The 14,031-nt window shown below is 40.7% G+C and overlaps 1 protein-coding gene across 1 annotated transcript in view; it reads right to left on the reverse strand.

The window, feature by feature from the left end:
* Positions 1–3,675: 3,675 nt before the first annotated feature.
* The window catches only part of oat (ornithine aminotransferase), a 55,620-nt gene continuing 45,264 nt past the window's right edge, over positions 3,676–14,031 (reverse strand). The window contains exons 8-10 of the mRNA XM_080834940.1: positions 13,727–13,840; positions 5,452–5,596; positions 3,676–5,016 (exon numbers count right to left, since the gene is read on the reverse strand). Coding sequence (XP_080691066.1) covers positions 4,856–5,016; positions 5,452–5,596; positions 13,727–13,840 — 420 coding nt within the window. The 3' untranslated portion in view covers positions 3,676–4,855. The remainder of the gene's footprint in view (positions 5,017–5,451; positions 5,597–13,726; positions 13,841–14,031) is intronic.

The raw sequence follows: 14,031 nt of genomic DNA on the forward strand, positions 1-14,031 counted from the left end.
TTTTCCGCTTCCGCATCTTCTTCTTCTTTTTTTGTTTTATGGCGGTTGGCAAGCAACTTTTAGTGTGCATTACCGCCACCTTCTGTACTGGAGTGTGGATCTGAACACCCTTACTAAATCCTATAAAATAAACCTGTTTTTTTTTTCAGAAAATGAAAAATAAAATTGAAACAAATATCTCCCGAGTTTCTCTGTAAAATGTTGGATATCTTCAATACCACTTTCTCTTCTTTCAGGAGACTAGCACCTTTCTCTGCCTCTGTTATCTTGGACACAGCTCTATTACATGTTCTATGGTCTCTTGTATATCTCCGCAAACACAGAGTCCATCAACATGTTTTTTTTTTTATTTTGACTAGAGTGTTATTTAGTCCCATATGACCAAACCTCATTTTTGACAGGATGTTTTCCTCCTGATTGTTCCTAACAGTACTCCTGCTACCCCCAACTCTTCTTTGAATTTCATAGAAATTCCTTCCTGTTGTTTCATGGTCCCACATGTACTGCCATATCTCCCCAACCTTGTCCTTAATAATGCTTTTGACCTCTGTTTTACTGTGACGTTCATTGATGTTTACATCATGTTTCAGTGCTGCCTGTTTTGCAAATCTATCAGCCATTTCGTTTCCTTCAACTCCCATGCGCGCTGGAACCCACCCAAAGGAAATACTAATTCCTGCCTTCTGCACCCGATTTGCTAACTCCAACACCTCATAAACAATGTCTGGTCTTGATTCAGAGTGCATGTTTTTTAGTGAGACTAGAGCTGAACTGGAGTCAGACCATATTGCTACACATTTGGGCCTATACAGTACCTTGCATAAGTATTCACCCCCTTGGATGTTTTACCTTTTTATGGCTTTTATAAATCAGTCATGGTCAATATAAGTTTGCTTTTTGGACAAAAAAAAAAATCACAAAATAGCTCTCTTTAATGTCAAAGTGAAAACAGATTTCTACACAGTTATGTAAATTAAATAAAAATATGTAATGAAAATAAGTGATTGCATAAGTATTCACCCCCTTTATATAGACTGACCTAATTCAACAGATGTCCAGCCAATTGGTGCTAGAAGTCTCACAATAAGTTAAATGGGGGTCAGTGTGCAGTGAATGTGTCTCAAGTGATTGTAGTATAACGACACCTGTGTCTGGAAGGTCCATTCACTGGTCAGTATTCAGTAATCAGTATTCCTGGCTACTGTTACACCATGAAGACCAACTCAGAGAAAAGGTTATTGAAAAGTATAGGTCAGGGGAAGGATACAAAAAAATGTCCAAGGCACTTAACATCCCCTGAAATTCTGTTCAATCCATCATCAAGAAATGGAAGGAATATGGCACATGTGTAAATCTGCCTAGATCAGGCCGTCCTTACAAACTGAGTGACCATGCAAGAAGGAGACTAGTAAGAGAGGCCACCAAGACACCTATGACTACTCATGGTGGAGTCTTTCAGATTCCTGGGAACAGTCATGGCCTAAGGTGGGCGGAGAACATCACCTCCAAAATCAAGAAGGCCCAGCAGAGGATGTTCTTCCTTCGGCAGCTAAAGAGATTCAACATGCCAAAGAAAGTGATGGTGGAATTCTACACAGCCATCATTGAATTCATCCCCACCTCTTCAATAACCATCTGGTTCGCTGCCTCTACTGCAAAGGATAAAGGCCCGCTGCAGTGGATCATTCGGTTAGCCGAGAAGGTCATCGGCTGCGACCTGCCGTCTCTTTTAGACCTGTTTCACTTAAGGACCAGCAAGAGAGCAGGGAAGATTATCGCTGATCCTTCACATCCCGGTCACCACCTATTTCTGAGTCTCCCATCCGGCAGAAGGTTCCGGGCTATTAAGACCAAAACCTCTCGCCACCTGAACAGTTTTTTCCCCACAGCAGTTGGGCTCACAAACAAGCCCCCTGCATCACACTGACACTGGGTTTACGTACTCAAACTAACTTGCCCTTCATGTGCCCAAATTATTTATTATTATTTTAAAAAACATTTGTCCTTTGTTCTTGTTTATGCTTTTTTGTTGTTATGTTATGTGTTATGTCTTATGCACCAACCACACCAAGTCAATTTCCTGTATGTGTGAATATACTTGGCCATTAAAAGAATTCTGATTCTGATTCTGTTTGTACGTCTTATATGTATTATTTATCTATCATGTATGTGCATCTTATATGTATTATGTAATCTTGTGTGTATCATGTACACATGGCACATGTTTTATTCTGATGTGTATATGAATTAATCTACTTCTTATCCCCCCTTCCCTTCTGCAGCTATTTAAAATATTTGAAAATGAACTTATTTTTCATTAATTTAAACCGTGTCCTTATGCATCTATGGTCAACTTTCTCAAACTACGAATTAAGTGGGTATACTCTTAATTTTGCATACAGCATAGGATAAACGCTCTGTTTTGAGAAGTGGGTATACGCAATGCTGACTACAAAATAAATGGGTATACTCCGTATACCTGCATATACCCTGGTCTACACCACTTCTTCTTTGGGGGTAGGCCTCAAGACCCTACCTCCTACTGTCAGCAGTATTGGAGCTCATCTCGCCGTTTGCTGGATTTATACAGGCCTATGCCAAAGACCGATACTCTACTCTACAGACTGGATTTATACGGGCCTATGCCAAAGACTGTTACTCTACTCTTCAGACTGTTATCCTTATCTTTGGTCCATATTGACATGATAGCATCAAGAGGTTGCTGCAGATTTGTCGGCTGCAGATCCAGTGTGAATCTCCCGTTCCACCACATCCCAAAGGTGATCTATTGGATTGAGAACTGGTGATTGTGGAGGCCATTGGAGTACAGTTAACTCATTGTCATGTTCAATTAACCAGTTTGAGATGATTTGAGCTTTGTGAAATGGCACGTTATCCTGCTGGAAGGAGCCATCAGAAGATGGGTACACTCTGGTCATAAAGGGATGGGCATGGTCAGCGACAATACTGTGACGTTTTAACGTTATAAAGGGATGGGCATGGTCAGCGACAATACTGTGACGTTTTAACGATGCCCGATTTGTACTATGGGGCCCAAAGTGTGCCAAGAAAAGATCCCCCACACCATTACACCACCACCACCAGCCTTGACCGTTGATACAAGGACCATGCTTTCATATTTTCCAATTTTCTATTGTCCAATTTTGGTGAGCCCGTGCGAATTGTAGCCTCGGTTTCCTGCTCTTAGCTGACAGGAGGTGTGGTCTTCTGCTGCTGTAGCCCATCTGCTTCAAGGTCCGATGTGTTGTGCGTTCAGAGATGCTCTTCTACCTTGGCTGTAACGAGTGGTCATTTGAGTTACTCTTGCCAGTAACTCAATCCATCTTAAACCAATCTGGCCATTCTCTTCTGACCTCTGGCATCAACAAGGCATTTTCACCAAGAAAAGAGCCACTTACCAGACCAGCCCATCTGGCACCAACAACTATGCCACGTTCAAAGTCACTCAAATCACCTTTCTTCTCCATTCTGATGTTCGGTTTGAACTTCAGTAGGTTGACCATGTCTCCATGTCTACATGCCTAAATGCTTGGAGTTGCTGCCATGTGAATGATTGGCTGATTAGATATTTGTGTTACCGAGCAGTTGAACAGTGAAGGTGGCCGGTGAATGTATAAGGCCGGCTGAATCAAATTATTCAACAAAAACTCAGAATTTAGTTGAATTAAATTCCATTTATTTTTTCGTTTTGAGATTCAACTATAAAGCCTCCATCGGTAAACCGATCACATGGTAATTTTTTTTCCAACATGACCCAACATCTCTTTTAACGTAAAGAGATAAAAAAAAAATTATCATAAGATCAGGTAATTTAAAACCATTGAAACCATATGCAAATGTCACAGCACATTAGTACTAGTATACCATTCCACAATGCAAATCAATATTGTACACTTAAATAATAGTCCTGAATACACAAGTATAGAACAGTTTTCACACCCATCTTCTCCAATACATCTGGGTGAATCAATATATTCCAAATGATACAGCAGAAACGTCTCCAAAACTCTGTGCTGTACTGCCTCTCAAAACCAGGCACAGCAGCATGACAGCTTAACTCTTCGTGCTACATCTAGCAAATTCAGACAATTCCTCTCAAAAGTTTCCACACATTGAATGAACCACTAAGAAAACCCAAGACAACGCTTCACAGATGTGCATGCTTGTACAAATAATAACTATATAAAGGACCTGTTTGTACTCATCACAACTGAAAAAGAAAATAATTACCAATTTCAAACCTCAATTTCATGATGAGGGACCTATAGGTTGATACAACATTGGGCAGGTAATTTACCTTTCAGGAACCAAGACATACCCTAACATCCTCAGAAGTTGTTGATATCTATATGTCCCCTATACCATTTCAATGCGAATATTATCATTGGATAGTGGGCAATTTTTCCACTTTCAAAACTGAGGAGTTTCACAGTTTTTTTAATAAAATCTATTAAACCTCTAAAACATATGACTAAAAATAATAAATCTGCCATTCCCTTTTTTTCGTTGCCTTTCTTAATTCAATTTACAATTCTACATTTTCTTTCTCGACTATTTAAATAAATTATGTAATATAAGCTTTGTTTCAATTCAACCTCTTATTTTTCGAGGTACTTAATGTTCACCTTGACCTGTTCAGCTAATAAATCACAAGCTTGGCTTCATGTAACATTACTTTTCCGTCTTTTTGTGGGTAACAACTATGATTGTAACATTCCAGTGCGTGGAAACACTTATTAGAACAAAGGCTCTTAAAATCCAGGAAGAACTTGTGTTTCATCCAGTCATTTTAGAAATAGCATTCAAGTGTTGGGCTACACATGCCCATGCTGGTTTAGAAGGACAGGATGGTCCTCTGGATGATATCAACACACTCCCTGATCTCATCCTCTTTGATGATGAGGGGTGGGGCCAGTCTGATGATGTCACCATGAGTGGGCTTGGCCAGCACGCCATTGTCACGAAGACGAAGGCAAACTCTCCATGCATCATAGCCTGGAGGAAGAGGAACCACATTCTCAGTAATGTATAGAATTATATATAGGATTATCCCTTACCTACCCCACTCCCACGAGTGCTATATTGCTTTTATAAAACAATTCTACTGTCAACAAATTAACATTTCAACACAAAGTTATTGATTAAAAATAGTTTATTTCGCCATTGTTTCTCCGCAACCAAAAATAGCTCCATTGTCAACGTCTTGGTTTGGAATTTTAAAAACTTTGAATTAACGGTTATCATCAATGTGAATGTTTCATCACGGAGTGATTTATTTTTAGCTGTGAAAAGTCCCATAACTGTAGGTATGTTGACGATTACCTATAGCATGGAACGTCTCTCGTCCAATCAGAAACAGCTACATTACGTGCTAGAACCCAATTGTTTTATAAACTGATATAGTGTCTGCTTGGTTTCAGTGGCTGGTACCTTTGGTCTCCTTTATAACGATGGCATTCAGCAGTCCCTTCCCCCTTACAGTGGTCACAATGTCATTGGGCAGCTTCATCAGTTCGGTCCTAAGCAGCTGGCCCATCTCCTCAGCATTTTCAGCCAGTTTTTCCTCCTCTAGGACCTGCAATTACATACACAAAATATGCGCGCACACATCATTATTGTAGCATTAGACATGTCTGGCTCAGTAGCTGTTTCTCACATAGTAAAGAGATCTTAATCTTAATAATAGCAGATGTCGTCTAATACTAGTCTTTAACCTTTAGAAGTCAGCAACGTAGTCAGCGGTAAAATTACAACTGTCTTGAATCTCGATTCTAATCTTCATAACATATTATTAGAAACAATGTGATAATAGTGGTGATGGAAACCTTATAGGCATTTCCTTCCAATAAATCCACTGACATGCATTTTCAAGAAAAGCTTCCCAATTTCACTGAAATATTCAGTGTGCATTTCTCACAGCACCGGTAGGAGAGAGTAAACATTCACGCCTTCATAATCTGAACTATGCACACGCTGAAGACTTCAGTTTTAAGGGAGAAAGTCCACGGCAAACAAAATGCTACCCCAGTCCATGCATTGTTCCTATTTTGAGACCAAAACTTTCGTAAATTGGAAATGCATATTCCCATTTTTTACATAAACATATGAACAGACGCAGAGAGTACAGGTTTTTAAACTCCAAGGACAATGGAATAATGTAATATAACAGTGTAGGCTGAGAAGACTTCCAATCTGGGTTTTAGAGCCCATCACAGCACTGAGATGGCCTAAGACAAAGTTCTGAACACTGGTTCTTCTTGACCTTAGCGCTGCCTTTGGCACTATAATATTTTACTACAGTCATGAACACCATATATTGGTCTGATTGGCTGTGCCCTTGCCTGGCTCACATCTTACCTTTCTAATGGCCAAAATGAGTCATCCAGTCATACAAATGAAAGTTATGGAGTTTAAGTCCTAGTACTTGGACCCCTGCTCTTCTCTTTGTACATGCTACCCATAGGTGCTATAATAAGGAAACATGGTTTTTGAACTATTGACCTCTCATTCTACTCACACATGAAACAGATCTGAAAAACACATTTTTCCATTACGAAAAATCAGAAACATCCTATCCCTTTAAGATCCAAAAAAACTAGACTACGCACAAATTACTTAAATTAATAAAAAATATTAACATATCACCGGTACTTGCCTCTCTCAAAAGAACAATGGATTTCAAAGTATTCCTTCTACCAAACAAAACTCTAAATGGCGTAGCTTCAAATTACCTCAACAAAAAACTGTCCCATACTGCACACCAAGACACCATTGTTTCCTGGGTGCAGGTCTTTGTGTAATTCAAGAGTAATTCCCACTCAGGTGGAACACTCTCACTTCTCACTGAAACCATTGAGAGGGCAGCTTCCAAACAGGTCACATAGTTCCTGTCAAGGAACAATCTCCTCGATCCAAACCAGTCTGGATTAAAAAATGGTCACTCCACTGAAACATCCCATTTGTCTATGACAGAGGCCTTAAAAACAGCTAAAACAGCAGCTCAATCCTCGGCTCTCATCCTCCTTGACTTATCAGCTGCGTTTGACACAGTCAACACTGCATCCTTCTGTCTATACTGTCAAGTATGGGCATTTCTGGCAGGGCACACTCCTGGTTTGAATCTTACCTCACTGGGCGCTCATTCAACATGTCATGGCAAGGTCAGCTGTCTGTACCTCACCAACTCACCACAGGGGTGCCCCAAGGCTTTGTGATGGGACCACTTCTCTTTGCCATTTACACCACCTTGTTGGGCCCTATCATCCGCTCGCATTGTTTTTCCTATCACTGCTATGCCGATGACACTGAACTGCATCTTTCCCTCCTGATGACACCACTGTCTCTGCACGGATCTCCGACTGTCTCGCTGATATACAGTGGCTAGGAAAGTATTCAGACCCCTTTACATTTTTAACCCTTTGTTTCATTGCAGCCATTTGCTAAAAATCGAAAAAGTAATTTTTTTCCCGCATTAATGTACACTCAGCAACCCATCTTGACAGAAAAAAACAGAAATGTATAAATGTTTGCTCCCTCTAAGAGTGTGTAAGTGTGTGTGTGTGTGTGTGTGTGTGCGTGTGTGTGTGTGTGTATATATGTGATCTGCGCGCACGCTTATGTGTGTTTGTGGACCTTGTTTGTATGTAGGCTAAGTATGTGTGTGTGTTTGAGTGAGTGTGTGAGTAAGTTAGAGTAAGAGTTTTGTGTTTCTGCCGCTGATGCCATTTAGGGGCCCCTGCCCCTTTAGACATTATATACCATCTAAACTTGCAAAATATGGTATAAAGATCTGGGCTGCCTGTGATGCGACTTCCTCATATGCTTGAACTTACAAGTCTACTTAGGGTAACCTGATGAGGACACCCTGAGAAAAATCAAGGAATGAGAGTTGTCCTGGACATGGCTCAGGGACTCAGTGGACACAACATCACATGCTATTTTTTTTTTTACATCCTACAAGCTGGGACAGGAGCTGACCATGGTGGGAACAATAAGGAAAAACAGGTCTGAGCTCCCAACCTTACTACTGCCTACAAAGAACAGGCCTGTCAACTCTTCTAAATGTGTGTACACGGCTGACACATCCCTGGTATCCTATGTGGCAAAGAAAGGCAAGAATGTTGTACTCATGAGTACACTGCACACGGATGGGAGCATCTCTGGCCTGGAGCATCAAAAACCAGAGATCATGGATTCTAATGCCACAAAAGCAGGGGGTGGAAAACATAGACAAGCTGGTGTCTGCCTACAGCGGCAAAAGGAGGACCCTGCACTGGCCACTGCCAATGGCACTGAACCCGGAGTGGAAGAGAGGGAAGCTCCAGAGGATAAGCCTTTTTCTCGAGGACCTGGGAAAGACACTGGTGAATCCTTTAAACCCTGAGAAGAATCTGTTCCAAGAATCTCCGCCTCTGCAGCCACCATCTGGTGCCCCAACCACCCATATTGAGCTATGTAAACTGACCTGTTTTCAAATTAAATTCACATAAACCAAATATTTGTGAAAACCCTTGCTTCATTTGTAAATTTGTTGAATTTTGTCCACTGATATCTTGATTATAATTGATTTTCTTGATTTTGTAAAAAAAAAATTTAAAATAAAACGGGTAGCACTTAAATTCATAAATGTGAAATAACAAAGCTAAAGGGCAAATATTAACCATATTTGCTGTTCATATTGGTTCTAATTGGGATGAAGTAAACATCTGTTGAGTATTTAAAAAAATGGTTTGATTGTACTGTATTAAACACCCAAAAATCGAGCAGGTCCACAAGACCCACAATACCTTCTGTGTAACAAAAAATGAATACCATACAAGGGCCCGTGCGAGAGCCTGAAACTGGAATTTCAATCGAAACGTAAATGTTGAAAAAAGGGAGACCAATGCCGGAGCTGAAAGGTACGCTTCAAACGACGGGACAGAAAATAACGTGATAGACTAGTCAGTGTTTCCCACAGAAATTTTGGAGACTATGGGGCCTGCGATGGCTGGTTGAATGTCCGGGGGGGGGGGTTGCGTTTACTATTAGTAGGCAACCACCGCGCATGTCCGGTTGAATGCCCCCCTCCCCGGACATTCAACCGGACATGCACGGTGGTTGCCTACTAATAGTAAACTAACACTAACAAAGAACTAATTCCTTGGTATTGATTATGGACTTCGTATTTGTTGAGTTGTGGTGCACTATTGTTGCAGCTCACGTTGCATTCGGATGAAATAATAAATGATGGAATTATCTTTAGCCGTTCTTGGCGTATTTATTCAGGCTGCTGTAGTTACCTCCTGCAAGGAGGTTATGCGATCGGGTCCGTTAATTTATTTATTTGTCCGTCTGTTTGTCTGTCTGTCTGTCTGTGGACAAGATTTCTCTGAAACTACTGGGCGGATCTTTCTGAAATTTTCACAAGAGGTGGATCTGGGTCCTGGGACATCCCCATTAAAATTTAAGGATGATCCGGATCTGGATCCGGATCTTTGTTTTCACACCTAAAGTGACATTTCTCGAAAACCAATGACCGGATTTTAATGAAATTTACAATGAATGCAGACTTTGGGCTATTGTTCAGATGAACGTTTTAGATCTTGCTTTACTATCAACGTCAACCCTTGCTGGAGGTCAGAAATCTCGGATTGCTCTTGTTGTATATGTAATGTAATGCTGTATTGTGCTGAAGTATATAAATGTTTATACCACAAGATGGCGTTAAGGTACAGACTATAAAAGGGGGATTTGCACTATGCTAGTTCAGTATTATGCAGTACGTGATATAATGAACATATCTCAACAGTGTTTTGTTTTCTACAAGAACATATTACAGATAGCAACCACTCTATTTACAGAGATCACACCCTGCACTAGAACATTTAATTTTTCTTGGCTTTGAGAAAAACAGTTCCAGTGCCCTTTGATAACTTAAGTCTTCAGGTTCTGGCCCGTTAATAGAGATCCTCAAACAGGTAGCAGAAGGCTATTCGGCACAGTCGCAGGCAGGCAGCTGAACTTCGTGCTCTAATGCAATCCCAATGAGAGCGACACAAACTTCGTCTGAGCAAAAAAAAAGAAAAAAAAGAAAAACCTTCATGTGCACGCAGAGATGGCGGCCGAAACTAGACGTAACGCAAAGCGTTACAAAATATGACCCCCAAACTGTTCAGTAGGTTTTAACACAGAATGAGTCATGGTTGGCAGTGTGTTTTTATGTGTTTTGTGTGTGTACATTGGTTTGTGTTTCATTTTTATGTATTAAAGGAATTATTTGTGATAGATTTGGATGATTTGGTAATGTAATGTTTTGTGCACTACTTTTTTGTGGATTGCTTTGGTATATTTTTCTTTTGCAATGTAGTTTGTTAAAACAGGTCACATAAAGAGGTGTAGAAACAAAGTGAAGTTTCGAACCACCAACAGGTGTACAGGCATATGTACGGGTTCGGGCCAGCGTCCACCCTAAGACATTTTCTCTGGATCAAACAATGTTCGCAAGAGTTATAAGAGACTTTGTGTTTTGTGGCAAGCACTGGCAAGTTGGCAAAGTTTGAGGGTCTGCCACACCCACACCTTCCGACTAATGAGAAAATCCAATACAACATTTAGTCGCCCATGGCTGAAGAGTAACCTGACCACATTTCAAGGCGTTACCATTAAATTTGTCGGAGGAGTTCGATCAGATGTGAGGTGTGCAAACGCCGTCAAAACGCATCTTCCACTCAAAATGGCCGACTTCCTGTGGACCTGCCACCATGGCGTCGAGAGACTTTTTGGTGCGTCCAAGCATGATGAAGACGTGTACCGAATTCCGTCAAGCTACGCCAAAATAACCCCAATGCACAGGGTTTTTTGCAATGTTCTAGGGGGCGCTACAGAGCCATTTTGCTCCATCCATGGACAAAAACTCTACCGAAGATGGACGGTTACAGGCTTGATGTCCCTGGCAAATTTGGTAATTTATCGAGCACTTTGACATATATGCGATTGAGTTATAAGAGACTTTGTGTTTTGTGGCAAGCACTAACAAGTTGGCAAAGTTTGAGGGTCTGTCACGCTCACACCTTCCGACTAATGAGAAAATCCAATATAACTTTTAGTCGCCCATGGCTGAAGAGTAGCCGGACCACATTTCAAGGAGTTACCATTAAAGCTGTCGGAGGAGTTCGATCAGATGCGAGGTGTGCAAACGCCGTCAAAACGTATCTTCCACTCAAAATGGCGACTTCCGGTGGGCCTGCCACCATGGCGTCAAGAGACTTTTTGGTGCGTCCAAGCATGATGAAGACGTGTACCGTATTCCGTCAAGTTACGCCAAAATAACCCCAATGCGCAGGGGTTTTTGCAATGTTCTAGGGGGCGCTACAGAGCCATTTTGCTTCATCCATGGACAAAAACTCTACCGAAGATGGACGGTTACATGCTTGATGTCCCTGGCAAATTTGGTAATTTTCCGAGCACTTTGACATATATTCGATTAAAACACCTCATTTTTGCTTTTTCATTTTTATCTAGGTGGCGCTATACATGTAATGACTGGTTATGGTATGGGTTGACATGGCCCCTTGACACAAACATACAAGATCAATTTGGCCCTCCAAGGCCCTACGGTTCTCGGGCTTTTCAAAGAAAACTGTGTCGCGCCACCTACAGGCCAGTTGGTGTATACTCATATAAATCAATGTATTGCATGCCCCCCCCCGTGAACGGAATTCCACGAAACTTAACGTGCAGTCAGAAGGTGTCATAATGATCCCACACCTCCGATTTCGTGCAGTTCTTACCTTGTCAACTTACAATTAAAATGTTTTACAACACTCCATTTTTGCTTTTTCATTTGTAACTAGGTGGCGCTATACATGAAATAAGTGGTAGTAGAATGGTTGACGTGGCCTCTTAAGACCAACATACAAAAAAAATGTGGTCCTCCTAAGCCCTACGGTTTTCGACTTATTCACAGAAAACTGAATCGCACCACCCTCTCTAAAACGGGTCCAGCCCGACGGGGGTGCAACGGATCAAAACGAAAATCAATGGTTCCACGCTCATCTAGTGGGGCTACATGCCCACCAAATTTCGTGCACCTCTGTGTTTCAGTGTCACGGGAATCGTTGACTAAACCTGACTAAACCTGTCGCGGCGGTCATAATTAGACTATGGCGGGGCGTCAATGTGTGGGAAACACTGTGTTTATAGCCAAATTGCTTTTGAAAAATGTTGGAACCTGAATACATTTGGCTTTGGACGAAGAGCGGAGACTAAATATTAGCATTAGCAATATTCACTAACCTTACATTTATATCAGAGTGAGCCCTTGCTCTGTCGATTTCCCATTATTTCTCTTAGGATTGTTTATATCTACTGTATGTGAAGCAATTTAACCTCACACAAGTGGTTGTAATCACTTTGAACCCAAGACGGTAATGGTGAGCTGATTTTGAGAAATTTTACTTTACAGCGAAAGTTGTGTTTCCTGGTTGTTACTGGTTATCAAATTGCTGTGCTAGCTAAGGAAGCGTTTAATAACCTTAGCATAAACGATTTAAATGGAAGAGTTACATTTGCATGACATGATAGCTAGTTATCTAGCTGATGATATAGTTTGCTCGATTTAACTCATACAATTATAAAGGGAAAAGGTAAAAACCCTCAGGGTGCCTGTGCAACTTCCTATGAAAGACGAGTTCATCATAAGCTAGCTGCTGCCAACTGTACCTAACCTATGTGTGTTGAGAAGAATGATGATGTGAAATATGATAAACAACCAGTAGACAATTTGCAAGCTGCCAATTGAATGGTGATTTAACAGGTTGCTGGTGCTTACACCTTTGGCTAAAACAACACGGCGACACAACTGTCTACTATTCATTTTTGGTTAGGGTCTGGGATTTTAAAGCAAAACCAGTTCCAAATAGCAGAGGTGCCCCCTTTCTTCTTAACCAATTCATCCTCCTGCTCTTGAGCAACATACATTTTTGGGTTTTCGCTCATCCTTGATTGCTAATGTTTTCCTCAATAGTAAACCTGCCTGCATGCAGTAAACTACAGCTTCCTGCATGCTTCTGTGTTGCTAGCACTACATTCGCGCAACAAGTGCATGCGACGTGCGCTCAAAAAAATAGGTCCATATATTAACCTACATTCTTTTATTCATAAGAACCAAGAAAGGTTAGATTAAAATAAAAAAAGATTTAGCTACTTAGTACTATCACTCAGCTAAAAATTGGAATAAAAAATGATTAATGCCAAATTAATGAATTATGAATAAATCGCGATATCCATGATATTGCAAAATCCATGATATTGCAAAATCCATATCATGGCGTGGCAAAATCGCGGTTTTTACTATCAAACCAGTACATCGCCCACTCCTAGTCTCTACCCATTCATTTAGATTGGAGCCGGATTATGTTTGCCTGAAATAGCTGCCTGGAGGCGTTGCCACGATTGCTTCTATGTGGCAAAACTTACCTATGAGGTCTTTGTACATACCCATGGTTTGTATTAAAAAACCCTCTCACAATTATTAATTTAGAAATTATTTTCAGGCTTGATAAATCAGAGACATAAACTGAAAGAACAAAATGTAAAAAATGCATCATGTTCAAAATATTACTGTTTCTCCTGACTTAATTCAAAGATCATTTGTGAGTGGATTTATTGGTTAGGATCACATCTGTAAAATGGAATGTTGACTGACAAGAGACAGAAAACTCACTTCTAAAGCTGCCATGGCGACTCTGCAGGCCAAAGGGTTTCCTCCATATGTGGAGCCATGCTCTCCGGGTTTAATGGTCAACATCACCTCATCGTTGCAAAGCACAGCTGATACCTAACACACACACACACACACAAACAAATACAAATAAATAAATAGTTAATTTTAAAGAAAACAATAAATCAACAGTTCTCACCACATATCATTTATCTGGGAAGAAACCAATCTTACTGCTGTAGGCAAGAACACTTTTCTAAACCTTTCTGCATTTTATTTGAATGAAATAAATCACTTGCAATACGTGT

This window comes from Sprattus sprattus, assembly GCF_963457725.1.
Source record: "Sprattus sprattus genome assembly, chromosome: 3".
Taxonomy (NCBI): domain Eukaryota; kingdom Metazoa; phylum Chordata; class Actinopteri; order Clupeiformes; family Clupeidae; genus Sprattus; species Sprattus sprattus.